Source organism: Xiphophorus couchianus, chromosome 6 (assembly GCF_001444195.1).
Source record: "Xiphophorus couchianus chromosome 6, X_couchianus-1.0, whole genome shotgun sequence".
Classification (NCBI taxonomy): domain Eukaryota; kingdom Metazoa; phylum Chordata; class Actinopteri; order Cyprinodontiformes; family Poeciliidae; genus Xiphophorus; species Xiphophorus couchianus.
The window spans coordinates 17,794,574-17,817,239 of record NC_040233.1 but is presented as its reverse complement, the minus strand read 5'-3'; the positions used below and the strand labels follow the sequence as shown (position 1 = coordinate 17,817,239).

Here is a 22,666-nt window from a genome sequence, read left to right as displayed (position 1 = left end):
CCTCAACTATGCTCCATTGATCACTGGAGATGGGTACCATGAAAATTAATTCCCTCTCTAGGACGTTGAAACCCCATCAATTGACATCACAATAGCCACAGGTTTGCCATTTATACTAAATTAAATACATAGCAAGTCTATATTTAACTAGACCTTATGATGAACAAAGTATTGTTTACCCTAAAATATTCCACTTAGTGTATAGTGTAGCTTGTACTCCTCTACAGACTTAAAAAATATTGTAAGACCTCTTTTTTTTTTTTTTTTTTGCCTTGAACACAATATTATAAAGGGCCAAATCACAAAGATGCTAGTAAAAATAGATTTATCTTATATGTGTTGCTCTAAATGGCTGATATTATGGCATAGTACCATAAAGACATGTGCGCAAGTGTTTTTTGTATTGGAGAAAATAAAAATGCTCAAAATGACAAAGAGAATCTGAGCTAATACCCATCTAGACATCAAATAAAAGATTACTTTAAATTTGCTTGTTGTATTAACTAGCATAGAAGTTTTCTCTTGATTCTTTAGAAAGTTCACATGACCCAGTATATCTGTGTCTTTGTTCATCTTTTTTTCCTGGAAAAAAAGATAAACCTAGCAGGCCAAAGTAGCCTCTGGCTTTGTGTTCTTGTCTTTTCTTTTGACAAAGAATACATCAGGGTCAAACAAAATTGACCTGACACATTGATTTCTGATGGTTAGAACACAACAAGAGAAATATATCAAGACATGTATCAACTTTAGAAAAACCACTAAATATAAATGTCATAATATATGACATGTAGGCACATTAGGAAACATACCTAATTATAGAACAAAGTTGGTTGCATTAGAAGTTCAACAAGCAAAAACAATTTTTACAGGATGAACATGATGAATTAAAGAATGTGTTTTCATCTCATGCACCATTTTCTGAAGGTGTTTTTGTTTGAGGTGTTGGCACAGCAACAGTGGCTACCCATGGAACATAACACCAACATATAAAACTCATTATAATCCTATGTGAAGTTCTCACTGATGTTTGCTCAGCTTTGCTTTTTCCACTCACACACATGCGTCTCTACACACTTCTCACAGACATTGCTGACATACTCTCACGGTGCACCTCCTCCACTGTCTTTTCACTTAGTAACACAGGAGTTTGTTTAGTCCCTTCTCTCTACCTGTCAGCGCCTCCCATTGCCCGTGACATATTTACTTTATATACATTTTCCATTGCAGCCAGTTCGAAAAACAGCTCATTTCACATAGTGGAGCCTCAAAGTCAGTCCCTCGAGGAAATTATTGACCAGCTCTCTGAATTTCACCATCATCGCTCCCTCTTATGGCTTCACACTACAGTCCTGCAAGTGACCCTCAGCTGGTCCTGCTGCAAATTCTTCATTAGTCATGTAAATAGAACAGAAAGTATACTAAACATTGTAGAAAAATCACTAATATAGTGCAGTTTTCTGCATGTGCATGAAATCCAAAAGTTTGGAGCAATGCAAGTTGAAACTTCACGTCTTAAAACAGAGATTTTGTCATTTATACAGAGGACCGCTGAGAAATTCAAATCAGATTATTTGTAAAACAAGATAATTGTTGGGATATTTCAGGGATTTGTCTTGTTTTTTTGGGGGGTTTTTTGCAGCTCGCATCCAGTGTCCATTTATGCAGCACTAATGCTGCCTTCATTTTTTTATTCTCTGCAGTGTGCTTGTATCTATGTGCACATGCATGTGGGCTCCAATGACCTTAAGTCAACACCTATACGAGTCTGTAGTGGCTGTACGCGCCCAGACAGAAAAAGCACAAAAGCCACAATTTCTCCATCAGTCTGAACTTGCAGGTTGTGTGGTCTTATGTCTCCAACATCATAACCAACCCCCTCCCACTCCTTAAGCTTCCCCCCTACTTTCCAAACTTCCTCTATTCCCACTGGTCAATATCTCTAAACGGATGTCAATCACTCGGCCCAGCTGTTTGCTTAAAACAAAGCGTCCTCTGGACAAAACCACTGCTGTACGAGAACATAACCCGCAGAAGACAGTGACAGACACAGACATGTGTCCTGGAATAGTCTAACTGTCATGAAGACAAACTACCCTGCTCACTTGAGGCTAATCTGTGTGCAATAAATACAAGAGATATTAATCATTGAATTATATACTGAGGTCTGTAGAAAGTTTATCTTGTTAGGATAGATATATTTTTTCCTTGCTTTAACTTTTTCTTCCTGCCGTCTCAGCCGTTAAAGTGCCCCCTTTTTTTTGTGGCAAAGTTACATACTTTTCCTCAGAACTCTTGGATGAACTTCAGACCACCCGGTCCAACTCCCATCTGGTATATCACAGCCCAGGCCATGCCAAAGGTAGGAGCAATGTGAGCGTGTGTGGCGTTTTCCCACTGGCCCACTCTATTCTCTGGCTGACAAAGTGCTCCATAGCTTAGACCTAAATAATTGGAGAAACCATGAATCAGTGTCGAATGACTCTCTGGGTCAGGCAGTCTCAAGACTATTGTTCACCTCCATGAAGTTTATGCAAGAATAAATCCTATACTAGCCACTTCTCTCCATGGTGATATTGATCATTTTCCTAATTGTTAAAAAAATAGGAAAAATATACATAAGGCTAGAATTAGATTAGTCCCTGGCTGACATTACTAGATATTGTGATGTGACCTAAGAAGCAGGGGGTCGCACACTGCTGTGACATAATGAAAAAGACTTTCAAAACCTAGTAATGCTGGTATTGGAATTATGAATTTGCTATTGGTTGAGTAATTACTCCTTCTATCGAAATGTCATGAAATACTTAGGAGCTCTGATTTTCCAGTGTTTGAGGGGAAGTTGATTATCTTCTATGACTTAACAGGATATGACCTAAAGTTATGTCATTTCGTCCTGTCTGATCATTTACACGGACACAAATAAAGTATGTTGGGAAACACCCACACACTGACTGATGGGGTTTGGTTCATGAACATGTCTTCTAAAAATATTTTTAATTTGAAAATAAGATGCCTAATATTCATAAAGTACTTTGTGGTGGCCCAATAGTTGGACAACAGAGGCTGGGTTTGGGAATGGGAGTGGGACTATGGAGCATGATAAGAGGTTTAACTGCTATGTGAGAACTCAATGCGGCTAAGGTCAGCAGCTCAGTTCCAGTCACTGTGTGACTGGCACAGATTGGGTGTGCAGCAGTGTCCGCATGACTCCCCTGATCTAGCCCACGGAATGGCACAGAGCAGCCCTGTACCAGCGCACCAACACCCCAAACACCTTCAGGCACACAAACTTGGCTCCAACATGAGCAGAGATTGCAGGTGTTTGGTAAGAAAAATACCAAGACTAGAAATATCATGCTTGCTTCAATATTTTCAAAACTGAACAAAATATTACAATTATTGGAATAAATTAAGATCCTGACTTTTTGATTTGACTATAATGTCTTTGCAGTGCAGTCTTTCTATTGTAGTCTATAGTTTTGATTACTGGATTTTAACTGAACATCTAACATCTAATTTTGTTATTTCTAAACGAGCAGTTGAATGGTTTGCAAATGACCTCCTAGGTAGTATAAACTTGGGGGCATATTACTAGTTGATAAGGAGGGTCCACAAGGTTTAATTTTCAGCCCATAGTTGCTTCTTAAATATATACAGATCAAGCACAGCTTTTTATTTCAGTGATTTAATACTCAGTGTCTACTGCTTCAAAGGCTTTGGGGGCTCTCCAATACTGTACAAGAACAGCTCTGTCTCCTACAACTTGTTTTAAATGCAGACAAAACATTTTATTTTATTTTTTTTCACAAATTCAAAGAGCAAGGTTGGCACTGTCTAAGAGAATATAAGAAATGGTCAACAGTTAGTGTCTACTTCTAATTATTTTTTATTCTTAATTAATAAAAGCTTGTCTTTAAAGACCGTCTATTCATCAACTCAAGTATTTATTAGGAATGTATTAAAAGGAGCAAGTCCTGATTTGCCTTTAAAGAAAAATGAAAACCAGTTGAGTCAATCCTTCTGTCCATTACCGACTATGGAATTAAACTGCAAATAAATGCATCTTGTTTGCATATTAGAAAGCGTATATCACAGGTCAATCAGCTTGGTATTCTCGTTACTAAACATAAACATTAACATTACATAAACTGATCAAGGACTGGTATTAATTTACATACAAAGCCAATCTGGGTAAAAGTCTTCTGACTGACCTTTAATAATGATGAAAATCAGCAAATCATGAACTTTAATACACAACACAGTTTACATTGGTGTTTCCAAGAGCAAAACCTGAACTGGGAAAGAAGGATTTTTGGATCTATAATCTAAAATAATTAGCTAATTAAATATATTCAACTGATCTATTATGAACTAATTTAGGCTAACCTTCCCATGGTCTTAATAGACAGAGGTCATTTAGACCCCGTGAGCAAGGTGTGCGCGTTTGAGAGTTTTGTTTGACCATCTAACAGGACAGCCCCCACGCTCCCTATGTTGTACAGTGAAATTTTCCACGCTCCTTCTGAGCATCATGCCAAGACCATATGAGGGTTAAAAGAACTTTACTTGGGTGTTTTGTTCAGCACAGTTTTGTTTTTTTGTTTTTTTTTATTCCCTGGAACCTTGTTTTCTTCTGTATGCAAGTGTCAATTCTAATTCTGTTCTGTCTTTTCTGTAAATAAATTTATATAACTAATTTCAAACAGTTCAGTCACAACCACCAACCCCTGTTTCTGCCCATTTTTAATTTTCAGGGCAGTTTTCTTTGAATTTTCTGTCCCCACACTTATGTATTTTTTGGTCTGCCTATGTTTTCATTTAACACTTTTCCCAATTTTATTTGTACTTGCTCCAAATTTTAGACACACTGACACTGTTGATTCAGCTTGTTGAAGGGGATTTTTCATATTCCCTTCAACAGAAGGATATATAATCCTTTCCATTGTTTCAACTGACAGCTCTCTTGTTAGGGACATATTCTCTGTTTTGTCTTAAAATTTGGTTTAAAAAAAAGACAGATTTCTAGATGTTTTCTTACTTTTTTCTTATCTTGATGTGAAAATTAGGTCAATTATGTAATTGAATGTATCATGTTTAACAGAACATGAGGCATGTTAAATAATGTTTTGTGTCATTTTAGTGATCAATTGGACTAAGGTAGAATTTGCATGCTCTGAGAAGGGAATTTCAAGTTCAAAATATACAATCCTTACTAACCAATAAATAAACTACATTTAGATTCTGTGGAAAGTAATGAACCATGAAACTTTTATCCTTAAATTTTCTTTTGATAAGAGGATGGTAAAAAGGAGCCACCCACTACAATAGAAACACCTTAAGCCATGTTTAATATGAGGATGAACAATTTGTGCTTATTTTGCAGCCATAGAACAAAGGAATCTCGCCAGTCATAGTTAAAAGAATTAAAAGAGCCAAGTCAATTTCAACTATTCAGCTTAGAAAAATCCATGAAACTTTAATACAGATCATCTGTCATACCATTTTAACCTCTGTTTCATGCTTGCAGTCCAAAATGTAGTTTGTACTGAAATATAAAATTCATGTCATCAGTTGTGGAAATAACTGATGAGAAATGTGAATCCAATCCAGACTTCTTTTTACTCTAAGGTATTTTTTTTTTTATGTTTTGGTTTTGTCAATCAAAAAATTTTAATGGTGCTCAAGAAGCCCATGAACGGGTTCCACAAAGTTAAATTCTTGGTTCACTGTTTACTTTATGCATAAACAAACTGAAAGAGCAGTTCATACTCAAAATATCACTTTTGTGCTAAAGACAAAGCAAATTATTGTTCCACAATATATATAACTTGTTAAATAAATAATCCTGATAAGAAAATATGTAAATAATCAAAAACCCCTAATACCATTTTTGTTTTGTTAATAAATTCACCTTGATCCAGAAAATCAATAAGGGTTTCTGCAAGATTTAGTTCTTGGTCCAACACTGTTTTATAGATAAATTATTTTTAAAAAATGAAATAAATCTATGGCAGAGCATTCCATACTCATTAATTTTCAACAGTCTTTTAGCAAGTTTGTAAAATAGTTCAACTGGGTTCAGTTCTTGGTCCAGTTTTTCTGTTTTCATAAATAAACTGGGAGAGAGCAATCTGAACTTCTCTTTTTTTGGTCAATCAATAAACCTCAATGCATGTTACATGTGTATTCAATTACCTCAGACTGTAAATGAAAAGACTGAGAAAAACCTCACCTGTGGTTAGATGATGGAAAACACCGGACATAGTGGCCACTCTAACTAGCATCATTTAATCAATGTTTTTAAGTGTGTCTTGAATCTATTAGTTTTCCAGCTGCAAAGTTGATTTGATTTTTATGACCAGTAGGTTTCCTTGACTTCTCTTTTAAACTATCAACTAATACAGCAGGCTTTAGTCGCCAGACTGGAACAGCCATCTTTTTATAATCAGATATGCATTATAGCTGCGGTCTCTTCTGCATTCCGATGGGACTGGAGCTGTAGGATGTGAGCATGCCAAACACAATTTAAAACCCTGGTCAAACCATGTAATCTTCAAAAATATCCTGTACATCCATGTTATTTTACACTGAAAGTTCCTTAGCAAATCACAACAAAGAACACTGAAGCCTTTATAATAAAGGTGTAGCAACTTTTTGTCATTTACTTTGTTTTATTAGATGTACGGGCCAGCTTGGAGTCATCTATGGCCATATTTCTTCTCAAATCCATCTAGGAAAATGTTCCTGACTGAGGATCCTCCTGTATACTAAGACTTATCATGGGTGTAGCAGAATTTTCCACGTGGATGAACAGCAGGATTCAAAAGAAATTATGGCTTGGCCCAAATCTGAATGTTTTAAAACAGAAGTAGAAAAGGGAGCTTTGCTTTCTTTGCAAGAAAGCATATGATCATTTATCCAAGCTTGGAGGTTTGCATAACCTCACTTCCACTGCCAATACATGGGTGTAAAGACAATCCTATTGACTTGGCTCTCTCTAAAGTGATACCCTTAGAGGTGTGGCTGTAGCCACAGGATATCCTATGAAGTTGGGAAATCCCTCTATCAATGGTACTCCATGCCCTTGCTGCACAGCAGGGCTAATCAGTGTTTAAGGCTTGGTAATGAAATGCCTGCCACCGCTCTCGGCCAGGCAATGGCAACCTGGGCCCACACCAGTTCTGCTGCTTCTAATAAGAGGTAATCACACAGGAGCCCCCTATAAACTACTGCAGGAATGGTGGTTACAGCAAGACGTTTTAAAATAGATTCTAAGATCTGAGTCGTGCCAAAGAGGTTTCTTTAAAAATATGCACCACTTGATCCACAGCAGGATCCAGTAGAAGATCCAAAGATGAGAGACATTACTGACTGAAGTTTGCACAGTGTTTTTCAGAGTATGTCCGTGAAAAGGTTTTACATTTTTGACACTTTATAACCAAAATTGTACATGTGTTTTATTTAAATTGTACTTGTCAGACTAACTCAAAGTAGTGCATAATTGTGAAGTGGTTGAAAAAGGATGGGTTTCAAAATAAAATAAAATAAAATTCTAAAAAGTTCAGGGACCTTCTGAAAACACCAAACCACTAAATTGCATTCTCTTGTGTGCAGCCTGGTAAAAACCAGCCCATTTTTCTGCACTTTGCTTCATATTCTCTTGAGAAACAATTGCTTGCTGTGTGCATGGATTCTGTTAAAATGTAAATTTAACCCAGTCGCTAATGTTTGTCCATGACTTATGTAATGCACCAGTTCGACACTATGAAGCTTACCAGAAATCGCCTGCATTGTAAACAACCATCAACCACAGTGAAGAGAGAAGTGCCGAGTTGAACGAGATGGGTGTTAATGTTGCTGTGGGCCTTGTTTAAGTCATTCAAAATAGAAATGAGGTACAAATGCAAACCTCCCAAGAGATTGCAACTAAAGTGACAGGATGAAAAATGAGATCATCAACAAAAAAATCAACCAAGATTTCCATTGCCACTCTGGAGGAGCTGCAGACACAGAAACAATCTGCCAATACAACTACTACTTATCTTGCACTGTAGAAATCTAGTCTTTATGGAAGAGTATCAGGAAGTAAGTTATTGTCAAACGAACTTTGGTCAGGGAACACAAATTAAACTTTTGGATCTTGAGAGAAATCACTATGCGCAGTGAAAAACTAACATTGCACATAACCCCGAATGTATCAATCTCAATTTCACACATGGTGGTGGCAGCATCATGCCATAGTGATATCTTTATTAACCAGAGACTGGGAAGTTGATCAGTATTGAAAGGTAGATTTATTGACAGAAATATTGATTTAAATGTCAGATTTCCATGTAATCTGACAGAGCTTCAGCTGTTTTGTAAAGAATGACCAAATGTGTTAGTCTTAAAGTACAAATATGGAGGAGACATACCCTAAAAATCTTGAAACACTAAATAAACCAAAAGGTGATACTACAAAGGGATGAAAACACATTCTCCATACAAATGAAAAGTTTTGAGATTTTTATTTGAAAACATGTTAAAAATACCCATCATTTTCTTTCCATTTCACAATTATGCAGTCACTAAAATCTCAATAAATTCAAGATTTTGTTTTAATGTGATTAAAATGTGGAACGTTCAACAGATATAAGTAATTTTGAAAACCAATGTAGAAAAAAAAGAGCAATAAATCTGTACTCGACTCATTTATTCTGCTATTTTTGTGCCTCTTGCTTCTCACTTTTATTGGCCTACTGCAAAAAAATGGTTTGTCCTAAAGCACAACAATGCAGCGTGAGTAGCAAACTGATAACAGATATGGTAGCAATTTAACATCAACTACTACGCTTGCATCTTTCCGGATGGCGGGGTGTCTAATTGGTAGATTCCAGTTGCATGACTGTGGGCAGGCTTCCTGTATATGTCGCACACGACAAACTAAATTAAACAGAAAAAAAGGGAAAAACATTCTTGACTCAGTTTGAGGACCCACATTCAGCAGAGTTAACAAGACCACAGAATTACATGCCTTATACAAACACTCAGATTTAAGCCAACAGAGGTACCTCAGGGAGCAGACATGGGTCTAAAATTTAAGAAAATAACTCATCAATGTCATGTAATTTTCAGCTGAAGGAGTTTCTTTAACTTTTCCCATTCAATCTGTAATGATAACTGAGCAGCAGATAGGCACCTGCCACAACAAGCTGAGGGAACACACACAAAAAAAGGGCTTGCATTCTTGTGGCAAAGAATGACAATTTATGTGGGTGCTCGACTACGCCAGGAATCCCACCCCGCCCTCGGGTGAGTGCACTATGGGCAGTAGAGATTGTGTTTATGTTACACTTACGCTCCACCGCACTCTGGAAATTGGGTATGCAACATTGACTATTTTCAGTAAATCAGTACCCAGGAGGCCCTAGGAAGACTCACACTCATGGAATATTTATTTGAACAGGTTTGTGTTTGCGTGCGTCCTCCCAAGTTAAGGCCGCAACATCGCTGGTGTCAAGTTTCTGAGAACCTTGCCACGAGGCAGTCACACTTTGAATCTGAGTCACCTGTTCAGGCAGTTTCTGTATGCTTGGCAGTACTCAATCGTATTCTCCTCTGACTGGGCTGTGTAATAATAAATCTGAAACATGATAACACCACATGCCCCCCACATCACAGAGAACAGAGCTAGAAACAAGTGCTAATTGAATGAGTCAACATGCATTGTCATTATGACCATCAGGGCTGGTGCAGATGCCACTTTGGCACACCAGTTTTAAAACACATCACCTGCCAACGTCAACAATGGCAACAGTAAGTAAGTCAGGAACAGAAAGCAGAGTTGCATTTGTTTCTTCTAATGTGATACAGATGCAAACTGAACCTAAACACCAAATCAGAGACAGGAAAAGCAACTGATGTTCATTACAGACATGCTTTTCCTTAGGGTTTTCTCCCATCATAGAGACTTTATTGTAGTTTACAATAATTTGAAATTTGTTATAAACACTATGAGTGGCAATATTTCAATTAAATTTTTATGTTTAAATTTGGATTTAAAGGAATCATGCAAAGTAGAAAATCAAATATTTAAAAAGTAGGTTTCCCACTCTGCAAAATTATTTTATGGAAAGACAACAACCCCACTTCAGCTGGTGAAAATTTCTCACATTAGAGTCTTACAGCCCCTTAGGGGGTAATTTTATATGGTCTCTTGCAGATTCACCACAGTTCACAGACCACCTAATACCTCTGGATCCTGCACATCCATACCTACCATAAATTTGACTATGCTGGCAACGCCTCAGGTGTCATCACTCTGCAGTCTGTAACCATTTGTCTCTGTATCTGGAGAGCACTAACGACACCCGTGAGGAATTTTTGCTAAGAGAAAACAAAACAAAACAGGCAGGTAGCTCTTGGTTTGTTACAGTGCAAAATCTTTTCAGATTAGTTACAGGTGAAATATGACAATTGGCCAAGTGGACCTCATTTTAATGGCCTTATCAGAACCACAGTTAGTCTGAGGAATAAGTCAACTCAGCTACTGCACAAGTTCCCAAAACCTGCCAAGTCCCCTTCGAAAGAGCTTCTAATTTTTACACATAACTTTATGTTTGGTTAACAAGAATAAGAATAATTTTACTGGACAGTTTGATTTTTTTTAAAGTTTTGATCATGTTTCAAATTTGTGTAGAGTTTGAAATGGACTAGTTAATTCTCCTGAGTGTACACTGAAACTACTGTCAGTTAAATTGGTAAAGATAGACAAAGGATGCACAACTTTTTTATAGTTGTAACTAGAGGGATAAATATCTGTCTTTATTTTAGAACATACCATTTCAGTCTAAGGCATGGGTCTTTAACTTAAGTCCTTATGGGCTGGAGTCCTGCAATTTTTTGATGAGTCTCTGGTCCAACACATTTAAAATCAAATGGCTGATTTACCTGCTTAGTACACAGATAAGTTCTCCAAAGTCCAGCTAATGTCCTCATTATTTCACTCAGGTGTGTTGAAGTGGAGGCACATCTAAAGGTTGCAGGATACAGGCCCTCAATGACTGGAGCTGAAGACCCCTGGTCTAAAGTTTTACACTGTTCACTCTCAAATTGCTGTCATCATGACTAAAGAATAAGAAGAAAAAAAGTCTTGCTTCCTTGAAAATATGCTCTGTCCTCACTTAAAACTATATTTCTACACTGAGTTTGAACACTTCTTGCACAAGTAATCTCCTTTTCTGTTTGGATTCTTCTCTAACTTAAACGTCCTCGTTCATGATGCAAACCTGCTTGCACCGATTTGTCTTCTCTGATAGTGGTTTCTTTTTGCTTGTGCCAATCAAATGGGCATGACAGTGTGCAACCATGACATCATTCCCTTCTTTAGCGGTGAGTTCATGGTATTCAGAGAGTTCATTCCAAATTATGGAAAAATGTCTGAATTTAACTATACACTGAAATAAGGACTTTTGACTATATAGTTAAACATAGTGCAAACCAAAGGGGGAAAAAAAACTTTTCCCTATAGAGGGCTCTCTAGACCTCACCTGACATATGACTGACAACAAATGACAAGTGGAGAAGTGTCTGGTCAGGTTTTAGTTTGGAAAAAATTAGATGGAGGCATGTTCCTGGCTCGCCAGTGGAATAATGCTGTTTCGGAGCTGTTTCGGATCATTAGCGCTATTCAGATTGCATTTGTAAGCCACCTAGGATCAATGTTTCTAAGTAAATAGTAATAGTAAAAAAAAGAAAGAAAGAAAAAGAAAGACACTGCTCTAGTTAAAGTGCAGGACCCGTTTGTCTTAAAGTATATTTAAGAAATCTGATGTTGGTTAAGTAACAACTCATCAACTTGTGTTAAATATTCATTGCTCAAAGCAATTAGAGACGAACAGTGTAAAAGGGATGTGAGAGGTGCTGAAGTGTGTGTGTGCTCATTATTCTGTACCATTGTAATTTTTGGTTATTTTATACCACTATTTTCAGGTACAAAGGGAGCCGTCTGCTGTGAGATATTTCATACCAGCCATGCATGTAGATGTACCCACCAGGGGGACATTATGTACCTGCAAACAATCAACAAATGTAATTTCTCTTAGTCTGCTGTATGAAAATTTATTTTGATGAATCAAAATAAATAGCGTCCACAAACCTAAGGACACTTAGACCTATTTTGGTTGGTTCAGGGGTCCTTAAGATCTTAGAATTTTTCATGATTTATAAAAATACTTAATTTACAATGAAAAAAAAACTGACCAATGGTAATGAAATGATTGCATGTTTTTAAATGCCAAATGAAAGTATAGAAAGGGCAGTATGTAGATAGGGATGGTGGTTGATGGGCATATCTCAAAGTGGCCCCCCCAAGTCTTTTTCTGCCCAGGGCTCTATAAAATATTGGGTCAGCTCTGTCTGAAAGTAAACATTAAGATACTGAAACTGTAAAAAAGGAGCATTAATTGCAGTGAAGTAAAAGTTGTGAGTTACACCTTAAACCCAAGGCATTCCCCTACCCCCCAAATCCCTCTAAATTAAACATTATTGTAGATATCACATGAGTCATGAAGGGTTCAGAATTGCAAATTAATACCACAACACGTGTTCCAAATGTTATTTAAATTTGACCGGGGCAGTAGAGAAAAAAGTGGGGGCTCGGGGTGGGATCTCGCCATAGCTCTGCGATGTTTATGCTGGATGGGGGGAAATTTCTGTGCAAGCTGAGCAGACGATTCGGCCACCGGTTCAGTTCAATCAGATTGCTTTATTGTTACCAGCTGTTGGGTCCGAGGCGCACACAACTCACCTTTCGCTCCGCGCGGCTGCGTCTCGGAGTCGACTCAGGATGTGATTTTACAAACGCTTCAGCAAAACAATCAGCTGACCGCTACCTGCCATTCAGCTGACGCTCAAAGAGTAACTTTACAGTGGGTGCTGGCTCAATTGTCGGGGGAAAGAATGGGGGTGAACTATATCCTCAGCCAACATTACTCCGAGGTTGCGTGTCGACCTTTAATAGACGCTGCTGTGCTGATAGTTGCCCCCTGCTCCCTGAAACTGCAGACAACCTGCTGCAGACACCAGCTGCGAGGCCTCAAAGTGACACTTCTCTGGCCCTTCATGCTCTTAGAATCGCAACAAATCATTGTCATGCATACAGTGCAATTTCTAAACTGAGCAAACCGTTGTTATCAAAAGGTAAAAAATAAATAAATAAATAAATAAATAAATACCTGCTTTGTTATTCAGGAAGCAAAGAAATCAATGAAAGCAGCATCATAGACCTACACTTACTTGCGTGTGCGTGTGTGTGCATCAGCTCTTACCCGAAGTAAGCTGTGGTTGGTCCGGGCAAGCTGAGAAGATGCACTATAACTGTGAACGATAACCATCCCAGGAGTAGGTGTCCATCCAGCATTTTGCTGCGGCTCCAGGGCAGATCATTTCGTTTCTCCTGAGTAGCTGTGTAAAATCCCTTGTTGTAAGCTCAACACTTCTTATACAGAGAGGCGCTGCGCTCCTCCCATGAACAGAGAGAGAGAGAGGGAAAGAGAGCGAGAGAGTGGGGGGGAGGCGGCGAGGGAGAGAGAGCGGCTTGGCAATACTGCACTGATTCACAATTCCCTCTTAGGTTTCGCTGAGATTATTCATCTCGCGGTTTGACTTAATGTATTATTAGTGCGACAGCTTCCTCTCTGTGGGACTGTTTAAGCTTTGCACAGTTGAGTTTGATGAGTTATGTCAGGCCTGGCGACCTGTCCAGGGTGTACCCCGCCTCTCGCCCGGAACGTAGCTGGAGATGGGCACCAGCAACCCTCCCGACCCCATTAGGGACAAGGGTGAACAGAAAATGGATGGATGGATGGAGTTATGTCAGGCTGAGATTAACTGGACTGTTTGATAAAATGCTTTTAGTCAGTGACAGTGTGTTTCCAGGGAAGTGTAAACCGGTACAAACAGATGTGATTCCTTTAAAGCATATAAACTATAGTTTTGTTGTTGTTTTTGGGCAGATACACAGAAAATCAGTGTAGCTTCTTTTTTTTTTTCTCTTTTTGTCTGTGATTTTCCATTTTCCATTTGTTCCATTTTACTAGAATTACTCAAATATTGAACAATGCTTTTCTTCATATCAGATTAAATTAACTTTGGTTAATTTCATATTGATGATGGAGGGTTCAGGAAAAATTTCTTTCGTTCAACCTCTCCTCTACTTTGCCTTCTTTGGGCTTCAGTATTCTGCTTTGAGGACTCCAAGGAGCAGCTGTATTTATATTGAGCTTAATTTTCACACATCAAGTCAAATCAGATGGTTGTATATGATTTTATTTAGAAGTGCAAGAGTAAAAGGGGGGCATTGCTCTTTTACAAAATCCCAGTAAAATAATTCTGATGTGTTGCTTGTATTGTGACAAACTGTGAAACATCCAAGATATTTTCCAAGTGACCATATGCCCCACTGTTGTCAATAAGTCGATTTCATTTCTTCAAAAGTCAGAACATGTTCCAGAAAAGTCTTTAGATTATGTACATCTAAGCACAAGCACAACAGATTATGCATCAATTCCCACACAGAATAGAAGGCCAGTTCAGAATAAGTTGAATTTTCTCAAGAATAACTGCAGGCATTTTCTCAAGAAATCTGAATGAAATTAAGATTAAAAACCTTTAATCACTTCACAAAAAAGCACATTGAGCAATATATTGGCAAACTATCAGTTCTCAAGGCAAATATTCTGAACTCCTTGGCAAGTCAGCTCCTGAACAGTATTTACTCTTCCTACGCATTTGATTGCATAAGATTTAGAGATTACCAAAACCTGCATTTATTGTCACAGTCAGACAACTGTAATATGCAAGTTCTGCCAGCTCATCTAGACTTGTTTTCAATTTAAATTTTGAAAGTAATATTTTAAGTTAGTGTCATATCAGGAAGCAGAACCAAAGCAAGGTTCTGAGGTTCAACATTTCTAAACTATTTACGAAACTGACCACATTATTTCCAGATAACATATCTTTCTAAAAATAGGGGTCTTTTGTTTAAAATAGTTCTTCTTGAGTACTGTGTAAATACATTTCAATTGTGTGGGTGTTAGTTACCATGATTTGTGTTGGTACATACCTTGAGTTTTGCCATGAAACTACAGAGATGTATCTGAACTTGTGTAGAATCCACGTTTTTTCAGTTATACTGAAATTAAACTTCGTGAGTTTAATCACATTTTTCTAGGTTAAATCATATGTTGATGATGTTAAACTTTATTTGGGTGGTTCAGCATGATAAAAGTTTTTCTTAAACTTTTAAATTACAATACATTTATTTAGTCTCATTTTGTTTGTCACTTTGAATTAGTTTTCAATTCTTCTTGTGTGTATAAATTTTGTCACAAATTTGCACCCACAAAACCACTCTTGGATGTCCACACAACACTTGGAATTTGTGTCCAAGTAGACTGTGAATTGAAAGTTTGTTTGAGGTAATAAAGTTAGGTTATTAAGGGCTTTATTTGGTAAATACTTGTTTTTGTATTCTCTGCTGGTTCTTATGATTTTCTGGTGAGTTTCCATTTAAATAACTTCATGTCTGCGCAGTTTTGCTCCCATTTATTCACGGCATGTTTAAAGGAATAAAAAAATCTATTTCTGCCATGCACATTGCCACTGTCATGCATAAACTTTGCATATAGATTTCAGTAAATCATTTTCTATGAATATCAACAAGTCACCGTTCACATTTGTCCATGGTTCCCCAAATAAGTATCATGTAAAACATATCAAAAATCCATGTGACTTTGTCCAAACAGAGACATTATAAGTATAATGAATAAGTATAATGATTAACCCCTAACCTTACACGGCTGCAAATAAAAAACAAACAAACAAAAAACAATGCATCAATTACGTTACAGATAGATAGATAGATAGATAGATAGATAGATAGATAGATAGATAGATAGATAGATGTTCATAATTTGTTAAAAAAAATTCATTGAATGTGTCAAAAAATAGCTATTTCATAATGTATCTGAATTTGTGCCATTTATATGAAGATGGTTGTACATATTTAAATGTACTGCCTTCTTCCAGCTTCACACACAATGATGTCTATAGTTTTTCTAAAGATTAGTGAAATAAAAACAGCTACGCTTTTAGATCCCACGAAGATGCTTTTTGCATGATTTTGCATGTTCAGCTCATGCTCAGCATCCATTTAAAAGCCCATACAGGTGAACACATGAAAGCCCAGGAATGTTGTGTTTTTCACCATTATAAGCTTGTCAGTCATTCCCAAAGGGCAGAAATTCAAAAGCTCCGCAGGCCCTCAGTAAGAGTTGTGCTTCTTAATAACACCTGGTGTTAAGGAGATCAGCGGGAGGGTTAGTCAGTACATGACAAGAATGGACACTAATCCCAAGCAATACCCACTGGTCCTGCATGTCTCTCGAGTGGGATAATTGATTCCCACACCCTTCTTAAAACAAGCTCTTCTCAGGCCCAGCAACCTAGAAAACAGAGCTTATTATCGTTTGGTGTCAAGGGAGCATAGTTGCAAGGACAGCAGTGGATCGTTTGTAGTGTATGTGGTTGAAATTTGTTAGGTAATAGACACTAATCTCTTTAGGTTGTCAGGGATTTTTCCTCACTGTTTTTGGAGATCTTACCTCTTTTTTCTCATTTTTCCTGCTTCTCTGACCCCTGTCAGACTAATATAACTACCAGAGAAACCCACCCATCATTATGAGAGTTGGAAAGTCAGATCTTTTTCAGCGGCAAAAGAGGCCTGAATACTTGCCTCAGATTAATGCCCGATTGCTGCAAGGTTTCTCTGAGCCCAGAGGTTAGCCCATGCTCCAGCCATTGAAGTGAGATGGACTTAACTAAAGAGCAAATATGAGATTTTAGGTGTTTTCTTGGAAAGAATAATCACCCTAAATGAAATTCAAAACATTTCAGTGGTATGACAGGCTATATAGTTTGACAACTGTAGTATACATGAAATATTCCCTTTGTCACTACAGATTAAACAAGTAAAAGGATTTGAAAAGATGCAGATTATTATTGCAAGACAGTGTGTATCTTATACAAATTGATTCATCATGTGGATTTCATGAAAATTATGGTATTGTGTTGTAGATCAAACATTTTCATGAGCAAGGAGCAAAGATCAAATTCCGTCTCCTGCTCGTCTCCTCGTGCTCTCTTGTATTAGCCTTGGTCTGACCTTGTCTTGATATCACTTCCCTGGAGAGGAATGCAAGCCGTACCCGTCCAAACCCAGTTACCACCAAACTCCTCATTCTCACCATCTCTACTCCAGTGAAGGGCGATATGATCTTTTCCATGTACCAGACATAATTTGTGGCTTAGGTTTGGAGGCTGACGGTGCGTCTGCGCCGCTCTGCTGTTTCAGGCGTCGAGGCGCAGCATCCACTGCAGTTCACAGGCTGAAAGAAAAAAAGAGTTACTGGAGAGGAACTGAAGTTGTTGTTTCTGAAACTATATCACAGATCTCCACCTTTGGAGGGTGTTCAAGATGATTACTTATGATATAATACTTGCCTTATTCATACAGCATTTCTGGTGCAAAATCGCCTACAGTGCCTTGCAAAAGTATTGCTAACATTTGCTAACATTTTTTCATGGTACAACCTCACTCATTTTGTTGAATTTTTCTGTGATAATTCAGCAAAATGTACCACATTATTGTGAAATGGAAGATAAGCGTTACAGTTTTTATATATATAAATCTGCATTTGAATTTAATCTATTGTAGGTAATACTTTGTGGAACCAACTTTTTCTGCCCTACCAGGAACAAATATATTGGGGTATGTTTCAACCAGATGTTCACACTGGAAGACTGACGTAGGTCTTCTTCCAGGATTGCCATGTATTTAACTCCATCCATCTTCTCAATATGTCCTGTTTCTATGACACTGCTAAAACTGTAGAATGGTGCCATGTTTCACCTGGTTTATCACATTGAAGGTTACTGTTACACATGGAGCTTTGCATGTAAATTAAAAGGTTCAGCTTTGGTCTCATCTGAACAGAATATCTTGGTAATCTACAATTCTTCAGTGGAAAGAGTAGTCATCTTCCGATTGGAAAATTATGGGTTATATTTCAACTTCCTCCTCAGCTATATGTTGCTGGTGCCCCAGGCAAGCCACTTAACACCAAGCTGTGTACCAATCTCTGTATCAATGGGTGATCATGTGTTGATTTCTAAGTGAGGATGGATGAAAGCACTTTCACTCTCGTGTGAAAGTGCTTTTAGTGATTTGTATAACCAGAAAAGTGCGGTATAAGTTTAGTCCATGTACCATGTCTTCTGTGTCCTCTACATGACTTGTGGCAAACTAAGCAGGACTTCTTGCAGCTTTCTTCTTGCCAGTTTTCTACATAGGCGACAGTTGTGGACCGAATTGCTAAAAGCCCTTTCCTGTCAACACATTCTCTCACTTCGAATGTAGTTGAGATTAACATGAGCTGAGTAAAATTGCACATCAATGTCTGAAATTTCTGTTTGTAAAAAATGTTGACAACAATGTATCATTTTTATTCCACTTTATAACAGTTTTCAACTTAATATGTTTGTTACCTAAAATCTAAAGAAAATATGGCAGTTTGTGACTGCAATGTGAAAAAGTTCAAGGGACATGAGCACTATTTGCAAAGCACTGTCAAACACAGTGACTGAACTTAATCCTAAAATGCATTTGTAGCAGAGATAACCTTTTGTGCGTGCACATTTTCTTGTGAAGTGTTGACACAAATTGTATTCAAGCATGTAGAGACTTGTTGGTTATTAAACCAACCAACCAGGAGCCACATTTAAGTTGTTGCCGCTGCTCTGTAATTGGAATAAATTTAAGTCACAGTAAAATAGAGATTCTGTTTTTTACAAAATGTCTTCTGATTTGTTTTATGAAGAAAGGTACTGAGTGGGTAACATTTTACAAATATCAGCTCACATTTCTTTTGCTTTCTCATAAACAATTACATTAATATAAAACCACTGTGGGTTAGGTATTGTCCTGCCACAGCTGCGTGATACAATCCTGTCATGGTTTCTGAACAACCTGTGAAACACCCTGCCTGAGGGCTGTTTGCAGAATTGCACTTTTCTCTTTAGCCTTGAACAAACACAGCCGCTCTTTCGCAGCGTCTTACTGGCGAGAGCATCCACAGTGACACAACGCAGTCTCAACAGCACCGTCAGCGGTCTGTGCAGGGAAACCTCAGGTAGATATAAAGTGAACATGTCGTGGTCTCGACCAGCAGGTGCTGTTGATGGAGTGGTATGATCTGCCTTAAGTAGAATTAATGAAACAGGACAGGGTCCGACCGAGCAGCTGCACCCTGCACAGCCACCCTTTTTGTTGATTGTAACCTGGGATGGCCCAGAAGAGACTGTGACTGCAGGAACAAGAGAAGAAGAGCACAAAAAGAAAGACTCTCTCACTGTTCACCATCGTCGTAAAAACTGTACTTTAATTTTACATGTGATCTTTTCCCTTAAGCTCAATAACATCAACTCTTACGTTCCAAGAACTAAAAGAAACATCAAGATAAACCTTTTGAGAGAAAACAGTTACCATAGGATTCAAAGGTGAACATGCTGCTACAACATGGCTGGAGATGTCTTCAATGTTCAGAAAACTAAACTTGCGTTAGTTTTAAATTGTTTTGCCAGTATCTCTTTGTGTGGTCAGGTTCGTCTTATTTTTGTTTTTCTGTTAAAATCTGATAAAACATGGGTTATAATCGGCTTTCTTTAGTCTTCTACAATCATTAAGCTTTCTTGTGAAGAGCTCTAACTGACAAATCTGTTGATTTGCAATTTACTCTCAAGATAATTTAAGATTGTACACATGACGCACTCTGTGCGTGTTTTAGTGGTCAAACCCAACAAATGTCATGTCAGACCTTTCCAGGGAATCAAGATTTGAAATGGTCCACCACAATTTTCGTCCTTATCTGAAACCTTTCAGGCTGTATTACCAAGAGGCCAGATAGGGATGTCGACGCCTGTGGTAATGCCCATCCTGCAGATAAAGTGGACACAGAGGCAGAGTTTTTGCTTCTTTTCCCATGCCTATGGGCTATAGAGGGGAGAGTGATGAGTTGTTTCCAGGTGTGATCTCACAACCGACGGAGGCCAAACTGTCATCAAATGAGAGATTTATTTTATTTTCTCAACGATCTGAAGCTGCAACACAACACACGAGATGGCAGATCAGAAGAACCCATCCTGATGCAAAAACTCCATTCTGTTCTTGACCTAAGCATTAAACACCATGAATTTTTTATTATTATTTTGATGTTAAGGCCTAAAATGATAAATGTCTAATTTGACAAGATATTCAGGGGGATTTTATTTACATTTCCCTCCAGATGTTTTCCTTATTCATTTCTGGCCATAACTGAAAGACTAGATTGTGATCTGTGGCTGAAGATTATATTAGAATGTCCTTAATGTATCAGAGAAAGCTGCTAGGAATTCAAACGATAGTCTGCACCTGTTTCCCATTTAGTTGTTTTTTATTTCGAAACTCAAAAGTGATGATGAGTCTGACTAGAGCTACTACAATGCTGACATCTAGTGGTGCAGTCACATTTACACGCAAGCTTTGCAGAACACAGTTCAGTTTTTCCCTAGAATTTTTTTTCCCCAACTCATAAACACATTCCGGTGCACAGAGGAGTATTAACAGCTTACTAACACGTCAGGAAATTATTCATGGAGAACCGAGTGAAGTAATGAAAATGTGATTTGTTCAATATTTTTGTACCGCATGATGTTATTGAGGCTGTTTAATGTCAAACAGAGGGCGTCTCACTGAGGGCAGTGGTGCAGTGAAATGACAAGACGTGCTGGTTGGCCACCACTAAATGACATCAGTGTCCCCGTGAGGTCATGTGGCCACACAGAGGAGACTTGATGTTCTCCTGTTTTCTCAGTGAAGGTGAGCTGAAAGGACGGAATGCAGGGAGCGAGGTGTGAAAGCCAGTTTTTTTTTTTAAATGAATACATTTCTAAAACCTGCTAATTCGGTAACTAAATATGACAAAAAAGGGTGGCGGAAAACCCAACTTCTTATATCCCACAGGAATGTGCAGTAACTACTGCACGAGATTGTTCTTATTCAATTTAATTTGCCCTGGGGGGTGTTTAAATGGAAGAAAATACACTTAGTTGAGGTACTCACTTTCTGATTTGCACCCATCACTATTTCTCGTATACCCTGATTATGTAGCAGGTTTTTTTTCACTAACAGTTTCTTGCAAAACTATTTCTATGCCTTCAACTTTTTTTTAGATTTTGTCATGTTAAAACCACAAATGTTAGTGTATTTTATTGAAGTTTCATGTGACAGACCAACACAAAGAAGTGCCTGATTTTAAAATGAAAACCAAGATTGGCAAACTCCGTCCATCTTCCCATCAATTCTCTGCTGATTGGAGTTCAGGAGTGTAATGGTGATTCACAAGCAACTCCAATGCAAAAAATCAACAATCTGCACAACTCAATGATGTTTATATGTAAAACATATACCTATTGTTTTTTTCGTGAAGTAACAGAATCATAAACCAGCAAAAGAGGAAATATTTCAGAATTGCAGAAGTTATTTCAAACTAGGAGCCTTAAAAAACTGTTTTGCTATGTGTAGGATTGCCCACCAGATGGCAGTAGCATCCAGACTCACTCCACCTGTTGAGACGTCTGGACATCTGTGGGCCTCACCAGGACTTTCCTGTCCCAGGCGAATCAATATCAAGATTTTTTTTAATTGAAAACTTCTGTTAAATTAGAGAGTAGTTGAATAGTGGAAATAAGACTTGGTGGAACAAAGATATAATCAACAATTAAAGGAAATGAGTAGCTATAATTTTTATTTCAGTGCATCAAATAGAATAAACTTGACCAGTTTGCTGACTGTGACAAACATACCGTGAGGGGATCAAACATGCATGAACTGTAAATCTTAAAGAAAAAAAATGTACTTACAGTCCAGATACATTTTACAGCGCAGGAAAACTTGGTTTGCTGCTCAGCTGAGAAGTAAAAAATAAGCAGTGAAAATTAAATTACAAAATAATAATAAAAAAAACAGGTCAATGACAGATAACCACTTCTTCGTTCTATAGTAATAAGGCCAATGAATAAATAAATAAATAAAACTCCGGATGACTAAGCCTAACTGTGACAATATGACTGCCCAGGTATTGTGAAAAAGTTTGAGCCTTTTTACTCTAGATGCGGATCAAGTAAAGTGTAACTATGAGCATGTATACAAACAGATATTTAATCAGTCCTCATATTTCATATATTTCCAGAGTATTACAAAATTTTTTGTAAAACAAGAAAATATATTTCGCTGAAATTCCCAAATAATTCTGGTTCAAACCTTAATTATCCAGAATCCATCAGTTCTGAGAGTTTCCCGACATAAACCTTTAAAAGAATGTTTCGTTTTTCAGTTAACAAATTTCAGATAAACTGTTGAATCTATCATCAATATATGGGCACATTAGTATGACCATTATGTCTTTGCTCAAATAAAAAGTTACCTAAGACGCATTAAAAATACAGGAACAGTAATAAAATATATTTTATTTGATCTATTAAATATGTACATTCCCTTCTGTTGCGTAATAGGACATTTATTTTTATATGA

At 37.6% G+C, this 22,666-nt stretch overlaps 1 protein-coding gene across 2 annotated transcripts in view; it reads right to left on the bottom strand.

The window, feature by feature from the left end:
- The window catches only part of wnt9a (wingless-type MMTV integration site family, member 9A), a 28,195-nt gene extending 14,716 nt beyond the window's left edge, over positions 1–13,479 (bottom strand). The window contains exons 1-2 of one of the 2 annotated variants that reach the window (XM_028021720.1): positions 13,308–13,430; positions 10,259–10,365 (exon numbers count right to left, since the gene is read on the bottom strand). Coding sequence is in view for 1 of the 2 variants with exons in the window: in XM_028021718.1 (XP_027877519.1) it covers positions 13,308–13,399 (92 nt within the window). In the remaining variant the exon portion in view is untranslated. Of the gene's footprint in view, positions 1–10,258; positions 10,366–13,307 lie in introns of both variants that reach the window. The other variant, XM_028021718.1, reaches the window with a different exon arrangement.
- Between the last annotated feature and the right edge of the window lie 9,187 nt (positions 13,480–22,666).